The sequence below is a fragment of the Rhagoletis pomonella genome, unplaced genomic scaffold, assembly GCF_013731165.1.
Source record: "Rhagoletis pomonella isolate Grant_MI unplaced genomic scaffold, Rhpom_1.0 Rhpom_scaffold_00013, whole genome shotgun sequence".
In the NCBI taxonomy this organism is placed as follows: domain Eukaryota; kingdom Metazoa; phylum Arthropoda; class Insecta; order Diptera; family Tephritidae; genus Rhagoletis; species Rhagoletis pomonella.
Genome location: NW_023458567.1, coordinates 10,488,105 through 10,504,969, shown reverse-complemented (window position 1 = coordinate 10,504,969; position 16,865 = coordinate 10,488,105). Strand labels below are relative to the sequence as shown.

At 38.9% G+C, this 16,865-nt stretch overlaps 1 protein-coding gene across 1 annotated transcript in view; it reads right to left on the bottom strand.

Moving 5' to 3' along the window:
* LOC118748345 (kelch-like protein diablo) overlaps window positions 1-15,022 on the bottom strand; it is a 32,330-nt gene extending 17,308 nt beyond the window's left edge. The window contains exon 1 of the mRNA XM_036482718.1: window positions 14,752-15,022. Within this exon, the coding sequence (XP_036338611.1) occupies window positions 14,752-14,790 (39 nt within the window). The 5' untranslated portion in view covers window positions 14,791-15,022. The remainder of the gene's footprint in view (window positions 1-14,751) is intronic.
* Window positions 15,023-16,865: the final 1,843 nt, after the last annotated feature.

Here is a 16,865-nt window from a genome sequence, read left to right as displayed (position 1 = left end):
TTGAATTTTCATAATATACTCCTCCGAGATCTGATCCGCCCTGATAGCGGATGCATGTCGATCGTCCCCAACAAAAACAAAGTTTAAAAAGCTATCTGACCACCTCCTCCTTGCTAGTTTTCGAAGGTACAAGTGAATGTCTGTTTGTATTTGCCTGAGGGGATAACCCAGTATCACAGCTACAGATCCATTCAAACAAGCTCCCCTCTTGGCCAGTTCGTCTGACCTCTCGTTGCCTTCTATGGAAGGAACTTGACTAAGACGCCGAGCGTTACATTATTTGATCTATCCAGGAGTGCTGCCTGGCTATCTGAGTAAAAAACCGCTTTTTTATTTCTGGTAGCATAATTTTTTAGTATTCTACAGGCTTCACATATGCCCAAAACTTCAGCCTGAAATATGCTATCACGGTTTGCCAGCCGAAGGGACCGACTGACACAAAGCTCCTCTGAATATACCCCTGTTCTTACACCGCAATCCATCTTGGACCAGTCAGTGTAGAAACAAATAGCATCATTATTTAGGAACTAACTCACAAAAATGATGACTAAATCTTAGTATGTATAATTATTAGTCAAACTCTGGATAATATAAGAAAAACTTCTCGGCGATTCTAGATTGGACATAGCCAATCTGGGATGGATATAACTTCCTAAGGTATGATATAGATCTTATTGGAGTTTCCACTATAAAATCCCCATTTCCCGTTTTGCATCTGCTCTAGCAGAGGTTAAGTTAGATTGATGTGGCGGCCTGCATTCGGTTGAGGAAAGCGTCACAATTAGGGCTAGTAGACCTATCGTGGTACTGTGTGCGAGCTCGTTTCATTCTCGTCCACTCATCTAAAAATATAACCAGTCGGTCATATTAATAAAACATGGTTCGCCAGTCAGTCCAAAAAGGAATGGTGGAATCAATAATCTTCTAGGCTCTACTAGGGTATGCTAGTGATAGAGTTAGGACTCCATGCTTTAGATTGCTGCGGCAACAGTCTTTCGCCGACAGGCTCATTTTACTCTAAAGCAGTGGCCATTTACTTAAGTAGATGACGTTGAAGAGGAATGAGTTCGCCTCTCGTCTCTTGTCGAAGCTGGACCAGATTTGTAAACACATCAAGATGCACACGACAAATTGTAGGAAAACCTCACTCAAGCACTTAAAAAAGTATACCCGGAAACAATTTTTTTATCGACGAGGTTTCACAGTAGTTCAATGAACTTATAGCCATCATAATAGACAGTTACTGAGACAAGTTAAGGGAGAAGTCAATAAGCCGAGCTGTAGCCTCTTTTATAGCTGCAAGCTCTGCTTGGAAAATGCTGCAGAGTTCTTACTAGAATAAAACAACGCCAGTTTTATCTACCAAACATAATTGTGGGAGCGTGAACGGATTCGTATCCGTATCAGAAGAAGGTGAATTTGAACTCAGCCTTTCGCCTAGTAACATTGCTCGGCTTACGTAAATAACTGCAATAGTCGGGTGATTAGACACCACTTTTTTTTCTTTGGCAAGTGTTAAATGTATAACGCACGTGACTACTCCACCCATTGATAAGTAGACGCATACTGTAGTCATAAAAAATCATAGAACAAAAGCTGTTTATAACGAAAAATGCGAATGGAAATAGAAACTCACTTGCTGTAAGAAGTGGCGCATGCGTCGTGTGAAGCACTTAAGAAATATGGGATTTACAGGTTAGGAAAGAGGAAAGAAAGGTTAAGCCTAAGTGCTTACTGAAACTACCTGCGTGAGAGTGCCTCAAGTCAGATCATTGACAAAAATGTGAAGCGTAAACCATGAGTGTTGTAATTGACACGACTTGACAATTGTGCAGGTTCGTAGAAGTGGCACAATGACACTTAGAATTAAAATATGAAAAGAAAAGAAAAAATAGAAAAGATTAAGGGGACACATACATAAGTATGTGTGTAGAAACAAAAATTAGAGCTGAAGAGTAGCCAAGTCAAAAAAAAAATTATAAAAAAGAAAAATGGTAAAGGCAGTTTAGATGTAATCTACAGTTTAAGAGAGGCGCGTGAGTAAGATCTTTATGATTTTTTTCGAGCACTATGTACACTGAAATGCCTGCTTGTATGCCGGTATGTATCTATTAATTCGTGTCTTTTTATCCGGAGCTCAATTTATTTGAATTCTACTTCACCTTTTTCACAACTCAATCTCAAGTATTTGTGGCACGTACCAGCTTATCTAGGATATCTCCGCTGACTCTGCTGTTATTATCATTATTAGTATGCTTAACTATGATAATTCATGGCTTGCCTCACACCAACGCCTCATCTCAACTGTATGAACGGAAGTAATAAATGTAAATGGTTATTTGACACAAAAATATGGCAACACTAGTGGCATAATAATGCGTAACAACTTTTGTTTGTTGAGTTCCAAAAATTTATTTGTTACTGTATTTCAGTGGAATCATTTTTTCTTAGGCGAGCAGAGCCGTAAAGGCACTAAATAGGTAACTGCTACGCTCTTATAGCACAGATAGACGGCCACGTTGATCCGCACTAATAGCGCTGTTGACCTCATCAAAATTGTAACCTGACAGATGGCAATAATGTGGTTTAACGAGTCACGAAGTCGTGGGTTTGAGTCCCACCAATCGAATATTCACGTAATTTTTTTAACTCATTTATTTATTACCTTTATTTTTTATATAATTATAGTTAGAAAGGTGTCAAAAGTAGTTTTTTTGCAAACACAATGTAATTTTTGTTGCGTATTACAGTAAAATACCAAGTATTTGTCCGGGAAGATTTTTCTCCAAGGCGACAAATCCCTAGAACTGAGCGTGGTAGTTTGAAGATTAAATTTAATCAAACGCACATTTGTTTCGCAACTTTTTTTTTTAATCCAAGAATCCTCTAGAATCGGGCGTGGTAATTTTAGTTAAAAATTTTAGATTTTGGGATGATTAATGAGGAAAACTAGATAGTCTTAAGTTTCACGTTGATGGCTAAATAGCACCGTGCTGATGACAGCTTTTTTTTGAGTGTATTAGTCGGTATCTTAGACCAATTAATCAGCCAGTGCTGATACGCCCATTCAGCTCAAACTCAGATTATATAAATTTTTGAGCAGTGTAGAAAATACAAGAAGTCTTCCTGCGATTTTTTAAAGTTAATTTCTTGCCTAATTTGGTGTACGCACGAATTTTGAATAAAACCATTTTTAGTGGTCAGCAACACGCTCCAAAAGTGCTGAAAATCAAAATTTTCTTGTGGGAAGCTTTTTTATCTTGCTTAGACCGTGCGACTTTTGAAACCTGGTTTTAATACGTTTTTAGAACGAACACCTAATCCAAAATCGGTTGCGTTTCAGAGGTCGGCAAACGGTTCGGAAATTTGCGGTTTTTTCAGTTTTACGGGTTTTGAGCTGGAAATTCCGTAAATCTGAGTAGGTTGTCATTAAAAAAGTTCCTATGAATGTATGGGGTTATTTGCAAATTATAATTGAATTTGAGACATTTTCTCGAGGTCCTTCCATACACACCTTTACAGCTCGTAACAGTACTTTACGTAAAATAAAAAAATAAAAAAATACCCGTGTTATACACAGCGGAAGGGTCGCTCTTTCAAATGAACCAGGTTTTGAATGACTGCAAAAATTTTTGATAACAAATAAAAATGGCACCGTGCTAATTACATCGTGCGACAAAAAAAATATTTTTTTAAACACGACGCAATCAATATACTCGTGAAACTGTGGGCCAAATATAGGTTTTCGCCCTGACGTCAAGATTTTTTTAAAGGAATCAGTAGTTTCAAAAATATGATGAACTAAAATTATTCAAAAAATTCAGTGCAGTGTAGAATAACAGCATGGGTACCATATGAAAGAGAAAATACTGTAGAATGAAAAAAAATATATTTTTTTTTTTTGCTTCACAAGGACGCTATGGTATTGAAAATGCCCTTTTAATTAATTTTATTTTTTTTTTTAAGCTAGCAAAGATTGAAAAACGGAATTCGAGCATGTGATCGAGTGCATATCAGTCCTTAACATAACAATTTTTCAAAAATAATTATTGCAAAATTTCAAGTATATTCAAAGATAAAATTTTAAAAGGACATTTTCAATACCTAATCTTCCTTATGCACAAAAAAATTGAATCGGCTTTAATTCTACGGAATTTTTTCTTTAATTTGATACCCATAATGTTTTTCTACATTGAACTGATTTTTTTTTTTACAATTTGTTGAATTAATAATATTTTTAAAATTTCAAAGTCCTTGGAAAAAAATACTGACGTTAGAGAGAAAAACTAAAAACGCAGTTTTACTATATCTGGCCTATTGCTTCGTTAATATATTCATTTTTTTTGTGTGTAAAATTTACTGTCGCACGGTGAAATAGTCGGGGTGGACTTTTTTAAATAAAAGTGAACTCCAAAAATTTAATTAAAAATAATAAAGTAAATAATATGAAATAAAAAAAAAAGAAAATAAAATAAAATAAAGTAAGATGGAATTCTTAAATTACATTATTAAATTATAAAATAAAAATAAAAAATGTTTGAAAGTCGCTCGAAACGAGGATCGAACTTGCTCTCAGCACTTGGCCACCGCGGACGCCAAGATCGCTTAATTGACAATAGCCAATAGCTGGCAGTTTTGGTCCGCATTAATTTTGAGGATTAACTGCAGGACTTAATGCGGACCAACTGCAGTTAATACCCGAGGTAAATCCGAATTAACGAGTTGACACTGCCATCTGTTTATGGTTTTAGTGAGGCATCAAGCAACGCCTAAGGTAGCGCTGGTCGGCAATAGTGCAACTAAAAGTTTTTCTTTAAAAATTCAGGAAATTTTCACCAATTTTCAATATATTTTTTTAGTTGTTATTTTCGCTCTCCGATTGCCCATGTTTGTGCAATTTGCGCAATTGTCAAATTATCCTTAAGCGGTCGTTTACGCACCATTATTATTTTCTAGTACCCTATTCTACTTATGTTTGTAAATAGATATTTATGTATATCGCTTCTCCATTGAACTGCCACCAATTTTCTATTTCGTCAACGCTGCCTATCGGCCTTCCACTTACATACATACATACATGCTGGCATTCAAAAATTCAACAATTCAAGCGCATTCGTCATTCCAGCACATTTCACATATCGGACACACGTCACAGAGGCGGCTGTCGCCCGGCGATTCAAGTCACACAGCCAGAGTTACACATCCAAAGCAATTTGATGCATTTTGGTGGCAATTGCTACTTGTAGTTGCAACATTTTGTGGCGATTATCATAAACGCTGACATTAAAATGTCACCAATTTGGTAGTGAACGATCAAAGCGCCCTGGCGCATGGGGGACACACTTACATATATATTTACTTGTACATGTATGAGTGTGTGTGTGCTCGTCAGTGCCTCCATTTGCTCATCATTTTGGTCGACTCGTCTGTCGTCTGTCGTCTGTCAGCTGGGCGATTCTCTATTTCATTTAACAATTTTGTCATTCGACGTTGAAATTGTGATTGTCAATTGGAAATTGAATTATTTATTGCGACAACAAAAACAAGAACAAGTAGTGAATATTTCACTTGGATAGTAGAGGCCAGGCGCAAAATGTAAACGTCAAAGCTGGCAAAAATAGTAACTATGTAATGCAATGTAGGTAATGCAAATTATTAAGGCGACACAAATAATATTTTGTTTGCTGTAACAAATACAACAACACTAAAAAGCAAAACTAGGTAAATTTGTTTTAGAGCTGGTATTTAGGTTAGGTTAAGGTAGGAGAGCGTGTATGGAATGTTCCATACTTTTGCATTGAGACATAGTTTTCCATTGTGAGTACCATCTTTGAGAGAATATCATCTCCGCATTCCTCTAGCCGGAGGTGCATATCTATTCAGAGGAAAATTAGGTACTTTTTCATGGTATTGATCTACTGAACCAATTGCTATCTCAAATGCAACTTAGGAGATCCAACAGTTTCTCCTTCCCTATTTCCGCCTGACTGTTTGCAGAAGAGTGATACCAAGCGCTTGAGACTCTTTGAATGTAGGCCAGGACATCAACAGAGGAAGTGGTGAGCTGATTCCTCCACATCCTCATCGCGGCGGTTTCTGTTGAGAGTACTTGTTGGTATTCGCCATCGCTGGAGCGTGGATGCAATAGCACAGCGACCCGTGATGCAGGTCCGGTAAGGACTCTTAGTGCAGATCTATTAAATGTCAAAAGGTCTTCTGTCTTTTTTAATACTAAGCCGCGAGTTGAGATCTCAAGGTCTTTTTGCTTGATTTAACTCTATTCAGCTGAGGGAAAGATTTGGAATGTTGGCAACTGTTTTTGCTTTAGTTTCTCCGACGTTCAACGTCCAAGTTTTGACTCTCTATGGGCAGCTGCAGTAAATGATTGATCAGGTAACAGCGTACTTTGGTACACATTACTGAATCCCTTTCCACGTGTGACTGCTCTCTGCTGGAATTCTGAAGCTCCTAATCCTAGGCAGTCGAGAATGGTCTTTATTGTCGCCTTGTTTTTATTTGAAAGAGGTACAGACTGGGTATTTGCCCGATGTTGGCGCGATGACCAAACCAAGGTCGGCTCTAAAATGTCTGCAAATTTTTGAATTGACGAGCTGTGGGCCTTTGGAGGAATAAGGCTCATGGGAACCCTTGGTGCAGCACTGATACTTGCAAAACATCTAAGTTTTCCCCTGAGGGCCAGACGGGACTTAAGGTTCAGTTGGGGTAAGGATTTCGATGCTACCAGTTAAGAGTATGGCTAGCTCCCTTACGCAACTCAAAAATGTAAAAACCGAAATTCTGTCGAATTCATTAAAATATGCTGAAATATTTATGTACGTTTGTTTTTTTTTTTTCAAACACCTTAAACACTCACCGAGCTCAGTACCCATCGCAGCTTAGCACCGCTCAGGTATGCGATGGCAACACACGATTAGCGCTTGCAACGCCAGTTCGCGAGTTCAAAAGCACAATCAGGCGTGAAACGACAAATCTATCGGCAGTCAAGCAACCAGTGCGGGCGCAGCCACAATGGGTGGGAAAGGAAGTAAGGTGGAGTACCCAAAAGGGTGCCACTCATGTCTACTCAACACTTCAACACCGCGCAGTGCAAAGTGAGTCAATTATGTGGCTGCTAATTTGCATACAAAAGGCATTAAAAAGCATTGAAAAAATAAATAAATATAGTTTGCAGTTAGTTGGTGAAAAAATGCCAATCGATCGACGGCGATCGCGTTCATGCAGCGATCGATTTTGTGTGAAATGTGCGATCAACTGTGTACAACATCCGGAGTTGGGCAAACGCACCATCAACACAGCCACCGTCAGAGCAGTAATGTTTCGGGCGACCGCGCGCAGTCGGCGTAGGTGTGACCATAACAACTAGAGTTGTGTTGAGGAAAAAATTGGGAACATAAAGAGGAAATTAATGAGAGTGAGAATTGCCAGACCGAAACCGCTAAACTTTGATATGATTTGTTTTATTAGGATTTAGGGTGAGTGGCAGCAGAAGAGTGACTTTTATGTAATAAGTCTGGAAATATAAATATATCCAAGTACTAATAACGGCGACCCCATTGATCTACACTCCTACTGACCTCGAAACCTTTACTAGCTCACATTTTTCTTAAACTGCAACCTCCTCTAATCGCACACCTCACAACGACTGCCTTCGCTTGTTAGCGCAAACCACTTCAGCAAAACAATAGCAATTAATTTAAATAAATTGGTCAGCCGCATACATTGCTCTACAGTAACTGCCCAATTCAAAATGTGATCAGCAGTTGACTCAAGCAAGCGCTTACATTCCACAGTCAAGAAAAGCAAAGGAATGCCAACGAACAATTGGACGGCGGACACAATGGGTTGGCGGTTCAGCGAAAGGCTGCTCGCCGATCGTTGCTGTGAGTGTGTGCAGCAGTTGCGCGCCGATGCGATCAAAGTGTGTTGGCGATCTTGTTGGGGTGTCGATTGGAATTTTAAATGGTGATCGTTTCTTTTACGGGCAGCTTCCGTGACTTATTTATCGCTTTTGTGTGCCAATTGGTGCTGAGAACGAACGAGAAATTGAGATTTCACTTTCCGCGTCTTTTTTTGTTAACTTTATTTTATGGATTTGTTTTCCTTTGTGTAGCGTAATTGCAAAGGCAATGTGCAAAATAAGCTTATAGCTGTATTTTCGTCCAAAACGTCTGGAGTTTAGGATGTTCTGAGTTGTCGGATCTTCTCGGACTTATTTGAAATTGGAAACCGTTTATGGATTTTATAAATCAATTTCTTTGGTCGAGGATTGTAGATTCGTGGTGATATATGGTAATTTGTCACGTCGTCTAATCATAGTATAGGTAAGGAGACCATCCGTCCTTTATTTTAAAGGACAGCCCTTTATTTTAACCCCCTGTCCTTTATAATTCTTTTCAGAATAAAGGACGCCTTTTGCCCTTTATTTCTTAAACTGTCCTTTAAATCGGCTCTGCATTTTTCAGAGGTAAATTTTTAAACGCAGAATATAAAAAATAAAAATGTCCCTTATAAAATATAATGAAAACCTTCGCCAGTTTGTTTCGCACCCCACTTATGGGTTTATATTTAATCAGTTATCTTTGTACAATCTATAAAGCACAGGGAAAGTTGCGCCCAGGATCGTCTTGCACGCTGAGTTTCCAGTTCCACTGAAAGAGAACAATAAACCTCCTACTGCACACTGGTTCAAAACTGGCATTTAGTGTTTGTAATTCCCCGGAGCCTTCATTTTTCACTTCATTTGATTAATTAAATTTTTTTTATGAAAGCTTACAATATTTGCAATAGACCAGTTGAGCCTGATTTCGGAATTTTTATTTGATTAGCAGTTTTGAAGAAAGTGTATTCTCCTGTTCCAGTTAATAAATGTTACATAACAGAAACTAGTTGAAACCAATCATATGGTTCACCCCATGATAAAAACGTTACAAGGTAAAATCATTGAGAGGCAGGCTGACGTTTGCCAGCAATATAATTTTAAAACTCGAACTCAAGCTCACACACACATTCTCGTTTTTAATCTCAAACAACAATCGTGAACAATTTAATTTTTTTTATTTTCAATTTTATATATTTTAAAATGTTTGAAAACGTCAGAAAAAAATCTTGGCCGACGAATTGAGAGAATGATTTTACCTTCTAGTGTTTTTATCATGGTTCACCCAAAACAAAAAATACACAAAAAAAAATTTTAAATGTTATAAAAAATGTTCACCAAAATAATTTTTTTTTGCTTTTTAGTAAAAAATGGTTGAAAGATTAAGGCTCCGGTGGATTATGAACATTACATTCCAATTTTGAACCACTGTGTGCTGGCTTCGCGCGCAGTATGAATTATGATAAACGCATTTTGGTAACAATGCGAAGTCCTTGAAAAGGATTTGGCTTCATTTTTCGCTATGCAGGGAACTTGTACAATTAAATAATATACTTAACTGATAAATATTTGATATAAATTACGATATGAGTGAGGCACTTTTATCATACAAGTTGTATGTACGAATTCCCAAATCATTTTGAAAAAAATGTCTTTATTTTACCTAGGTTAATATGGTCACCGTAAGTATAGGACATAATTAACGGGCCTGTAATGTTTTCTCCTAGAAAACTTGGTCTTGGCTTTGAACGAACTGCTGCTGACTTCAAACCATTTAGAGTTGCTGATGGATCTACTTTTGTTCGGAGATATCCTTTAAAATTTTAAAAGATTAGGATCCCAATATGAATTTTAGTTCCTTGTTCTCAAATATCACCGTTGTTGCTTCTTTTTAACTGCCGCTCGCTCGGCTTAGATCCATCGGTGTAGAAGTGGAGCCCCTCCGACCAAAATTCTGCATCTGGAATGCAAATCCTATATCTCTTTGTGATGTTAAGACTTGATGCACAGTAATCCGTGTCCGGTATATGTCTCTCTCCAGTCTGATAGCTTAAGCAGCCTCAAGGCGGCACAACCCGGTGATTGTTTTTCAACAATATCAATTGGAAGAATATTGAGCTACACGCACACTGCCACACGTGCAGGACATCGCAGTTCTTTCCACCTTTTGAAATGATTTAGTAGTGGATTTCCTTGGCCACCATACCAAGACTCCGTAGAGTACAATAGGCCTAAGAACCACCGTGTATAGCCAATTCATGATGCTAGGTAACAATCCTTTGCTTCGCCCAATCGCGCCCTTACAACTGTAGAGGGCTGCCTGGGAGTAACTATCTGAACTTTTTCTGAGTTAGGGACAATGACAACAGTATTTCGATGGGAGGTCTTTGCTATATATAAAGCCGCACGATGACTAATTGGCCAAAAGCACTCTTAGGGTGCGTTCACACAGGGTGCCGAGCGGCGTCGAGCGAAGCTAGGTGGAACAAGGCGAAGCTGCTGGTATTCACACTGAATGAAGCGAAGCGGAGCTTTGCTGATGGACTCAGCTGCAAAGATATCACAAAAAACCGTCAATGAAAAGCGGCAAAAAAATTCGTAAATTTTATTCAAAAGATTAGTTGTCAAATTAGTTTTTGTTCGAATATTTGGATATATTGTTTGCAGCTGCGTCATGAAGCTAAAAAATTAAATAAAAATTTCAAAATCAAAAACGGCATTGCTTTCAGTTCCAAAATATTTCTAAAAAAGTTTGCTGTATGAACACTTTCATATAGCTATAGCAATTTTCGAAAGCTTGGCTCAGCACGGAACGGCTTCGCCCGGCTCGGTTTCGATTTCTGTGTGAGCGTACCCTTACAGCTTTGCGCATATCCTTTCAAAAATTCTGTACGAATATAAGTTTCGGCCGCATTCCGTAGCAAAGTGAAATAACTTTGTACTCATACGTGTGCCTAAACACTGAGGCGTTCAAAGTAATGTACTGGCTGATCGAAGCTACTTAAGAGGCCAATAACAGCAGAAGCTTCCAGGTACATTAGGAAACTTATATGTAAATAGGTCTCATGAAAAACTTTAGTGCCATACCGACGTCACCTGAAAAGGCTAGACAGAGTAAAATCGAAATTCTTTCTCAAAAAGGAAAATAAGGGAGCAACGAATACTAACTAGTAGGGCTTATTAGGTGACACAAGCCATAGGGACAACAAATGGTCGTCATAGGTGGTATCATCGACAGTCTATTGCGTACATCTTGCCCGCTGGACGTGGATAGTACGGCGCTTTTCTCTGTTGCTGTCCGACGCTAGAACAGGAATGAGGATGTGAGTTATATTTCCATCCACAAACTACTAAGGTCCATCAAAGTGCTGAAAAGTTTTAAAAGTAGTAATGCCACCCACGTATGCCTTTTTTATTATCCCTTTATCTCATCTTTAGGCTTATCTCAGAAATTCAACCTCAGCAGAGGCGAGTTAACCCCACTCAGTGAGTGTGCTTTTATAGGTATGAACCTAACTATTGTCTAACCTGGTGCAGAGGGACCAGGAACACTCTAAAAGTTATACATCGAGTTCTAAACTTGGCACCCTTCCTCAATAAACAGTTTGTGAAATAAAGGGACGTTGATATTTTCCTTACATATTTTACTACTTATCTCACTTCAGGTATGGAATATTAGATTGGACAGTAAAAGTAAAAGCCAGTTTAACCTGCATCGCTATTGAGCTCGTGCAGGGGAACATAGAGAAAAAACTCCTTTATCAGTGCCTAGGTGGAATCTAAACTTTTATATAGAACTTCAAATCAATTTAGTTTCTCCACCAAGTCAGAAGGACTTTCAACTTAAAACTAAGGATTTCTGGAATGCTTTTACTTATCTTTAGTAAATGAAAAAAGCCACAACTTCGGCAGCTTTCTTTATCTCCAGAAGTGTTTCGCCTTATATAAAATTTTTCTTTGCCTATCACTCAGCTCCGCTTCTAGATCTTCCCTGTTTGCAACACATCATACGTTCCAGCTGATCGATCACTGGTAGCTTGCTGATCACCACGATCAATTAATACGTCATGAGCTACTCATATCCTCCTCGGTCCTCGCGTGTAGCCCGCTGGACACTTTTTAAATGGACATATAATAAAAAATTTTAAATTTATTTCAATTCGATCCAACTTTATAGCCAGCTGAACATCTTAAGTCTACAATTGAATTTTTTTTTTTTTGCGTTTGTGGCAATACTGTCGTAATACGATCCAAGAAGTGAACAGTTATTTGAAAAAACGTGTGGTCCTTGTGAATGTAATTTCAAATTAATATTTTCGCTATATTTCTTCAAATCAAGTTTAATATTTTATTAAATTCAATCGAAAAAATACTTGTTCTTTAAGGTAAATAAAAAATCTTTTAAATAAGTTTATTAAAATTCGGATATGAATACTGTTTCTTAAATGTTCAGTGGGCTGGACATTTGGTAGCTATCATGTCGAAAAAACGTTTTACGGAAGAAGAGGTGATGGAGATGCTCATGGACAGTGATTTTGAAGGTTTGTCCGACGATGAAGACTTGGAACTTGTTCCTAATTGTTCGAATGTGGCTTCTTCAAGTGATTCCGATTCTGACTACAATGCAGAATCTGATAATGAAGAAGAAAATATTGCTGAACAAGAGTTGGTTGATGCAAATGAAAGCCCCTCAAATCTTCAAAATAAAAAACCGCTTAAATGGCTAGCCAAAGAATTTGTCGTGGGTAATACTCCCGCTGCCGACGAGGCATGGAACGCAGAAGATAGATTTGAGTGGACACCTTTCCAATATTTCTCGGAGTATTTTGACGACGATTTTTGGCGCGAAATTTCACAACAAAGTAATACGTTCGCTCTATAAAACGGCCAAAATTTGTATTCAAACTATAATGAGTACAAGAAACTATCTGGGGCCCACATACTTGCTGGTTGCATGAAACTTCCGCGCGTAAGGATGTACTACCGACCTGCTATTAATGTTCCAGCCATTACACAGATACCAAGGGATCGAGTTTTTAAATTAAGAAATTATATGCATTTTGTCGACAACTTAAGAGCTACACCACAAGAAAAAGAAAACAACAAATTGTGGAAAGTTGAACCAATAATAAAAGCCGTTTTGAAAAAATGTCAATTGCTACCAAAGCCAGCAAAACTGAGCATCGATGAACAAATGATTCCATTCTCTGGTACCACGCAATTGAAACAATATGTTAAGGGGAAACCCTGTCCTGTTGGTTTGAAAAATTTTGCAACCACGATTTAGGTATCGGAGGAACAGTAGTGCAAAGACTTGCAGAAAATATTAGTAAAGGCAGCGAAATATTTATTGACCGATATTTTACTTCGATAAAACTACTAGAGTTTTTGCTGGAAAATGGAATATATGCTACGGGCACGATTCAACAAAACCGAATCCCCAAAGAACTGCGACCAAAACTTTCAACCGACCATGATCTTCTAAAAAGAGGCAGAGGTACCTTCAATGAATTTGTGAGAGAAGATGAGAAACTAGCATTGTAAAATGGATAGACAGTCGTTCGGTTCTAATGGCGGCCACGTCGACTGGAGCACGACCACTTATATCTGTTCGTCGATGGGATAAGAAAGCCAAAAATTACATAAATGTCAATTGTCCCCGTATTCGTAGCAAGTCACAACACGTCAATGGGAGGCGTAGATCTTGCGGACAGGTTGATATCCTATTACCGTATTAACATCAGAACAAAGAAGTGGCCCACACGAGTTTTTTGGCATATGGTTGATCTCGCACTGTGTAATTCCTGGGTTCTTTATAAAAAAGACAAATTTTCCTGTGGTGCAAGGAGGTGCGAGTTGATGGACCTATTAGATTTTAAGATGTACGTAGGAGAATGTTTGTCCGCATGTGCTGGTAAAAGAAGGCTAAGTGATATCGAAATCGAAGACGATATCTCAACAAAAAGAGTTAGGTCCATACAGCCCCTACCCCCAAAAGATGTGAGAAGGACTGAAAATAGACACTTACCCATCTGTGGTGTCCAGGATAAAAACAAATTTATAAGATGCCGTAAAGAAGGATGTAACCAAAAAACCAGATTCAAATGCGTTTCTTGTAATGTGTTTTTGTGCATTGCCAGCGATAGACACTGTTTTATGGAATTCCCTTCGTAAGAAATTAGTACTAAGTTAACCGTTTATTGAAATTAACTGAATGTTTTAAAATACTCTTAATTTAAAAATTAGTTGCTTTTTCGTTGGCATACGATCCAAATGTCCAGCTGGCTGCACCTGCCAGTGCTAAGAATCCTTATATGCTACAATAAAAAAAAATGGGTTTTCTAATTATTTGGGAAGAATATAACGCAAAAACATGATTTTTTTTTTTGGTTTTCAATTATTTTAGTCTCGGGACTGAGGGGGATATACTTCGCAAGAAACCGTGTTGCATGCAACTTGCTTATTTATGTGGGCACATTTTTTCGGCTGACATTTAAAATTAAGGCAATTCATTTGCATACCGTGTATTTTTTCTTTTTCTTTTTATTTAATTTTATTATGCATTTGAGCGCTGCATTTATCATGCACTTCCGTATGTCAACCCATCTGATAGCCACAGCGCCTGCGCAAGGGTGCCTTTGCGGTTGCTGGCAAGCGTCAGCTGGTGCGTACAGTCGTCGCGACTCGTACAAGTATTTGCTGAGCATTGTTCTTATTGAGAATTCATCAATAATCGGGCTATTAATTTAGCTGGCCTGAGAGTACTTATTTTCCCAGCTTATACTTCGTAGCTGTAAGTAGCTCAGGAGTCGGAAACTAAAATACTTTAAAAATATGTATGTACATTTACTTACCTCACCAAGTAGCCAGCCGCTGTTGCAGCTGAATGGCATGCGCGACTTAATGGCAATGTCACCTCAATTTCCAGCACTGCCACTAATTCTTTATTGCATCGGTGTACCATTGACGCCGTGGTCACTTTGGCTCAATAAGACAATTGCTTGTTCGCGCTGACAGTCTCATTTTATGCGTTGTCGTCTCGCCGAAAAGCGAAAAATTTATAAACCTCGCAAGCCGCGTTAGCATTCAAATGTCTTTCTTTGCGAAGCGACTCAACGGCCATACTGTGGCACTGTGATCTGTAGACCTGTAGACAACTTTTCCAACATATCGGTAACATATTGCACACGATTACCAACCAAATCCCACTGTGGCTACCCTCAAAAGCTTCCTGAAATCCGAGCAGCAGCCAACCAGCCAACCGCCGCGCAATCACTGTCGCCAACTACGCCATCACTTGCCGCTGTCGCGCTCATTAATCGTTGTGGCATGCGTGAATAGCGGCGGCTTCGGCGGCTGCAATCGTCGCAATTGAGAGTGAAATTTTTATTTGCTGGAATTTGCTGACGTTGTTTGGTGTCACTTTGATAAGTTGCTGCCGTGCTACGCCATGCCAATTCCACCAAATTCACGCCAAGGCACGGTTGCTTGGTTGCCGCCCGATCTCTTAACCTTACTCGTACAAATTTTATTTTAATTTTACTTACCACTCAGCGTGCACAAACAAAGCAACAAGCAGGCAAGCAGCGAAATTGCTTTGACCAAAACAATTGGATTGCGCGAAATTCCAGCGTTGATTTGCTTGACACCAGTTGGATGCTGTGAGAGTGCGCATTGTCTGCGTGTAGCTGGACGAGCGGTGGTTAGGTGTAGACTGTTCGATAATTTTCAAATCGTTTGGGGCGTCTGTCGGTCGAAGCGCGCGCACAATTGTTGGCGACACAGCCGTCCCAAATGATCGACCGACTGTCCGAAATAGTAGTCAGGCCGGCAATCGTCATTGACAACTTAAATGCAACTCGTCTGGGACGATATGATGACGGTCACTATAATTTCTCAATCACTTTAGAGTGCTGACTTGCTTTAGATTGTGCTTAGAATGCTGCTTAGTGATTGGAGGTAGAGAAATAGGCGGATTCTTCTAAGACTAACTATGAAAAAAAGATAGTATTAGTATAGGGCAAGTCTTTGAAAAACACATACTGACCATTCCGCCACTAGCTTTTCGGCGCAAATAATGCTGTCGATCTCGAACCGACCAAGATCACTGAATGGGCGAAGATCCCGACTAGTATTTGGTGCTTACTGTATTTGAGGACCAGAAATATGGGATAAAAGCAAAGGCGCTGCAACCGCCTACGCGATTCCAGCATTAGATGATTTTTTGAAGCAACTACCGACTGAAGGGTTTGTGACATAACCAATACAAGCCAGACAAAACCTTTTGGCTTTTGCCTTATACTCTTACTTTAGTGAATTTTCGTAAATAAAACATTGAGTTTCGTGAATTAAAATTTCCAGCGCGAGGGGAAAGTTATTTAAACTTTGGGGCGTTGAATTTTGGCGTACGTAATTAAACTTTCCACCGTTTGCCTAGATTGTTCGATATCTGTATTTGTCAAACTGAAAGTGTGCAGAAAACTCTTTCTCGGACTGCAGGAAGCATATCCTGAGGTAGTAGAATGGCTGGTAAAATGTACGAGCGCTGCGCGGGTTGTCTTTCAAAGGCGGATAAAAGTAGTCATTTGTATTGGAAGGATTATATGTGGATCAATCAGTTTGATATCCTTTATCCTCAGCGGTTAATAGAAAGCTTAATGCAGCTTAGGGGTGACTCTCAAAAAGAACAGCATGCCTACACCAAAGGAAAATTAGTAGACACTGCACAATATGGTAGGACGAATAGAGTAGTTGTTTGGTTGGTAGAAGCGTCGCCTGAGTACATTCCCCGGACCCAATTAGTGCTGAAAGCACCATTTTGATACTCTTCCTCTGGGACTCTTGATTTTATCTGCTTTTATGATTCGTTGGGTTCGTCAAATCATTTAGATTTTCCGATGAATCTATTTATGTTAGTAATGGTGAATTTGGAAGTCTCCCCAAGATTTTGCATGGAAAAACACCCGAG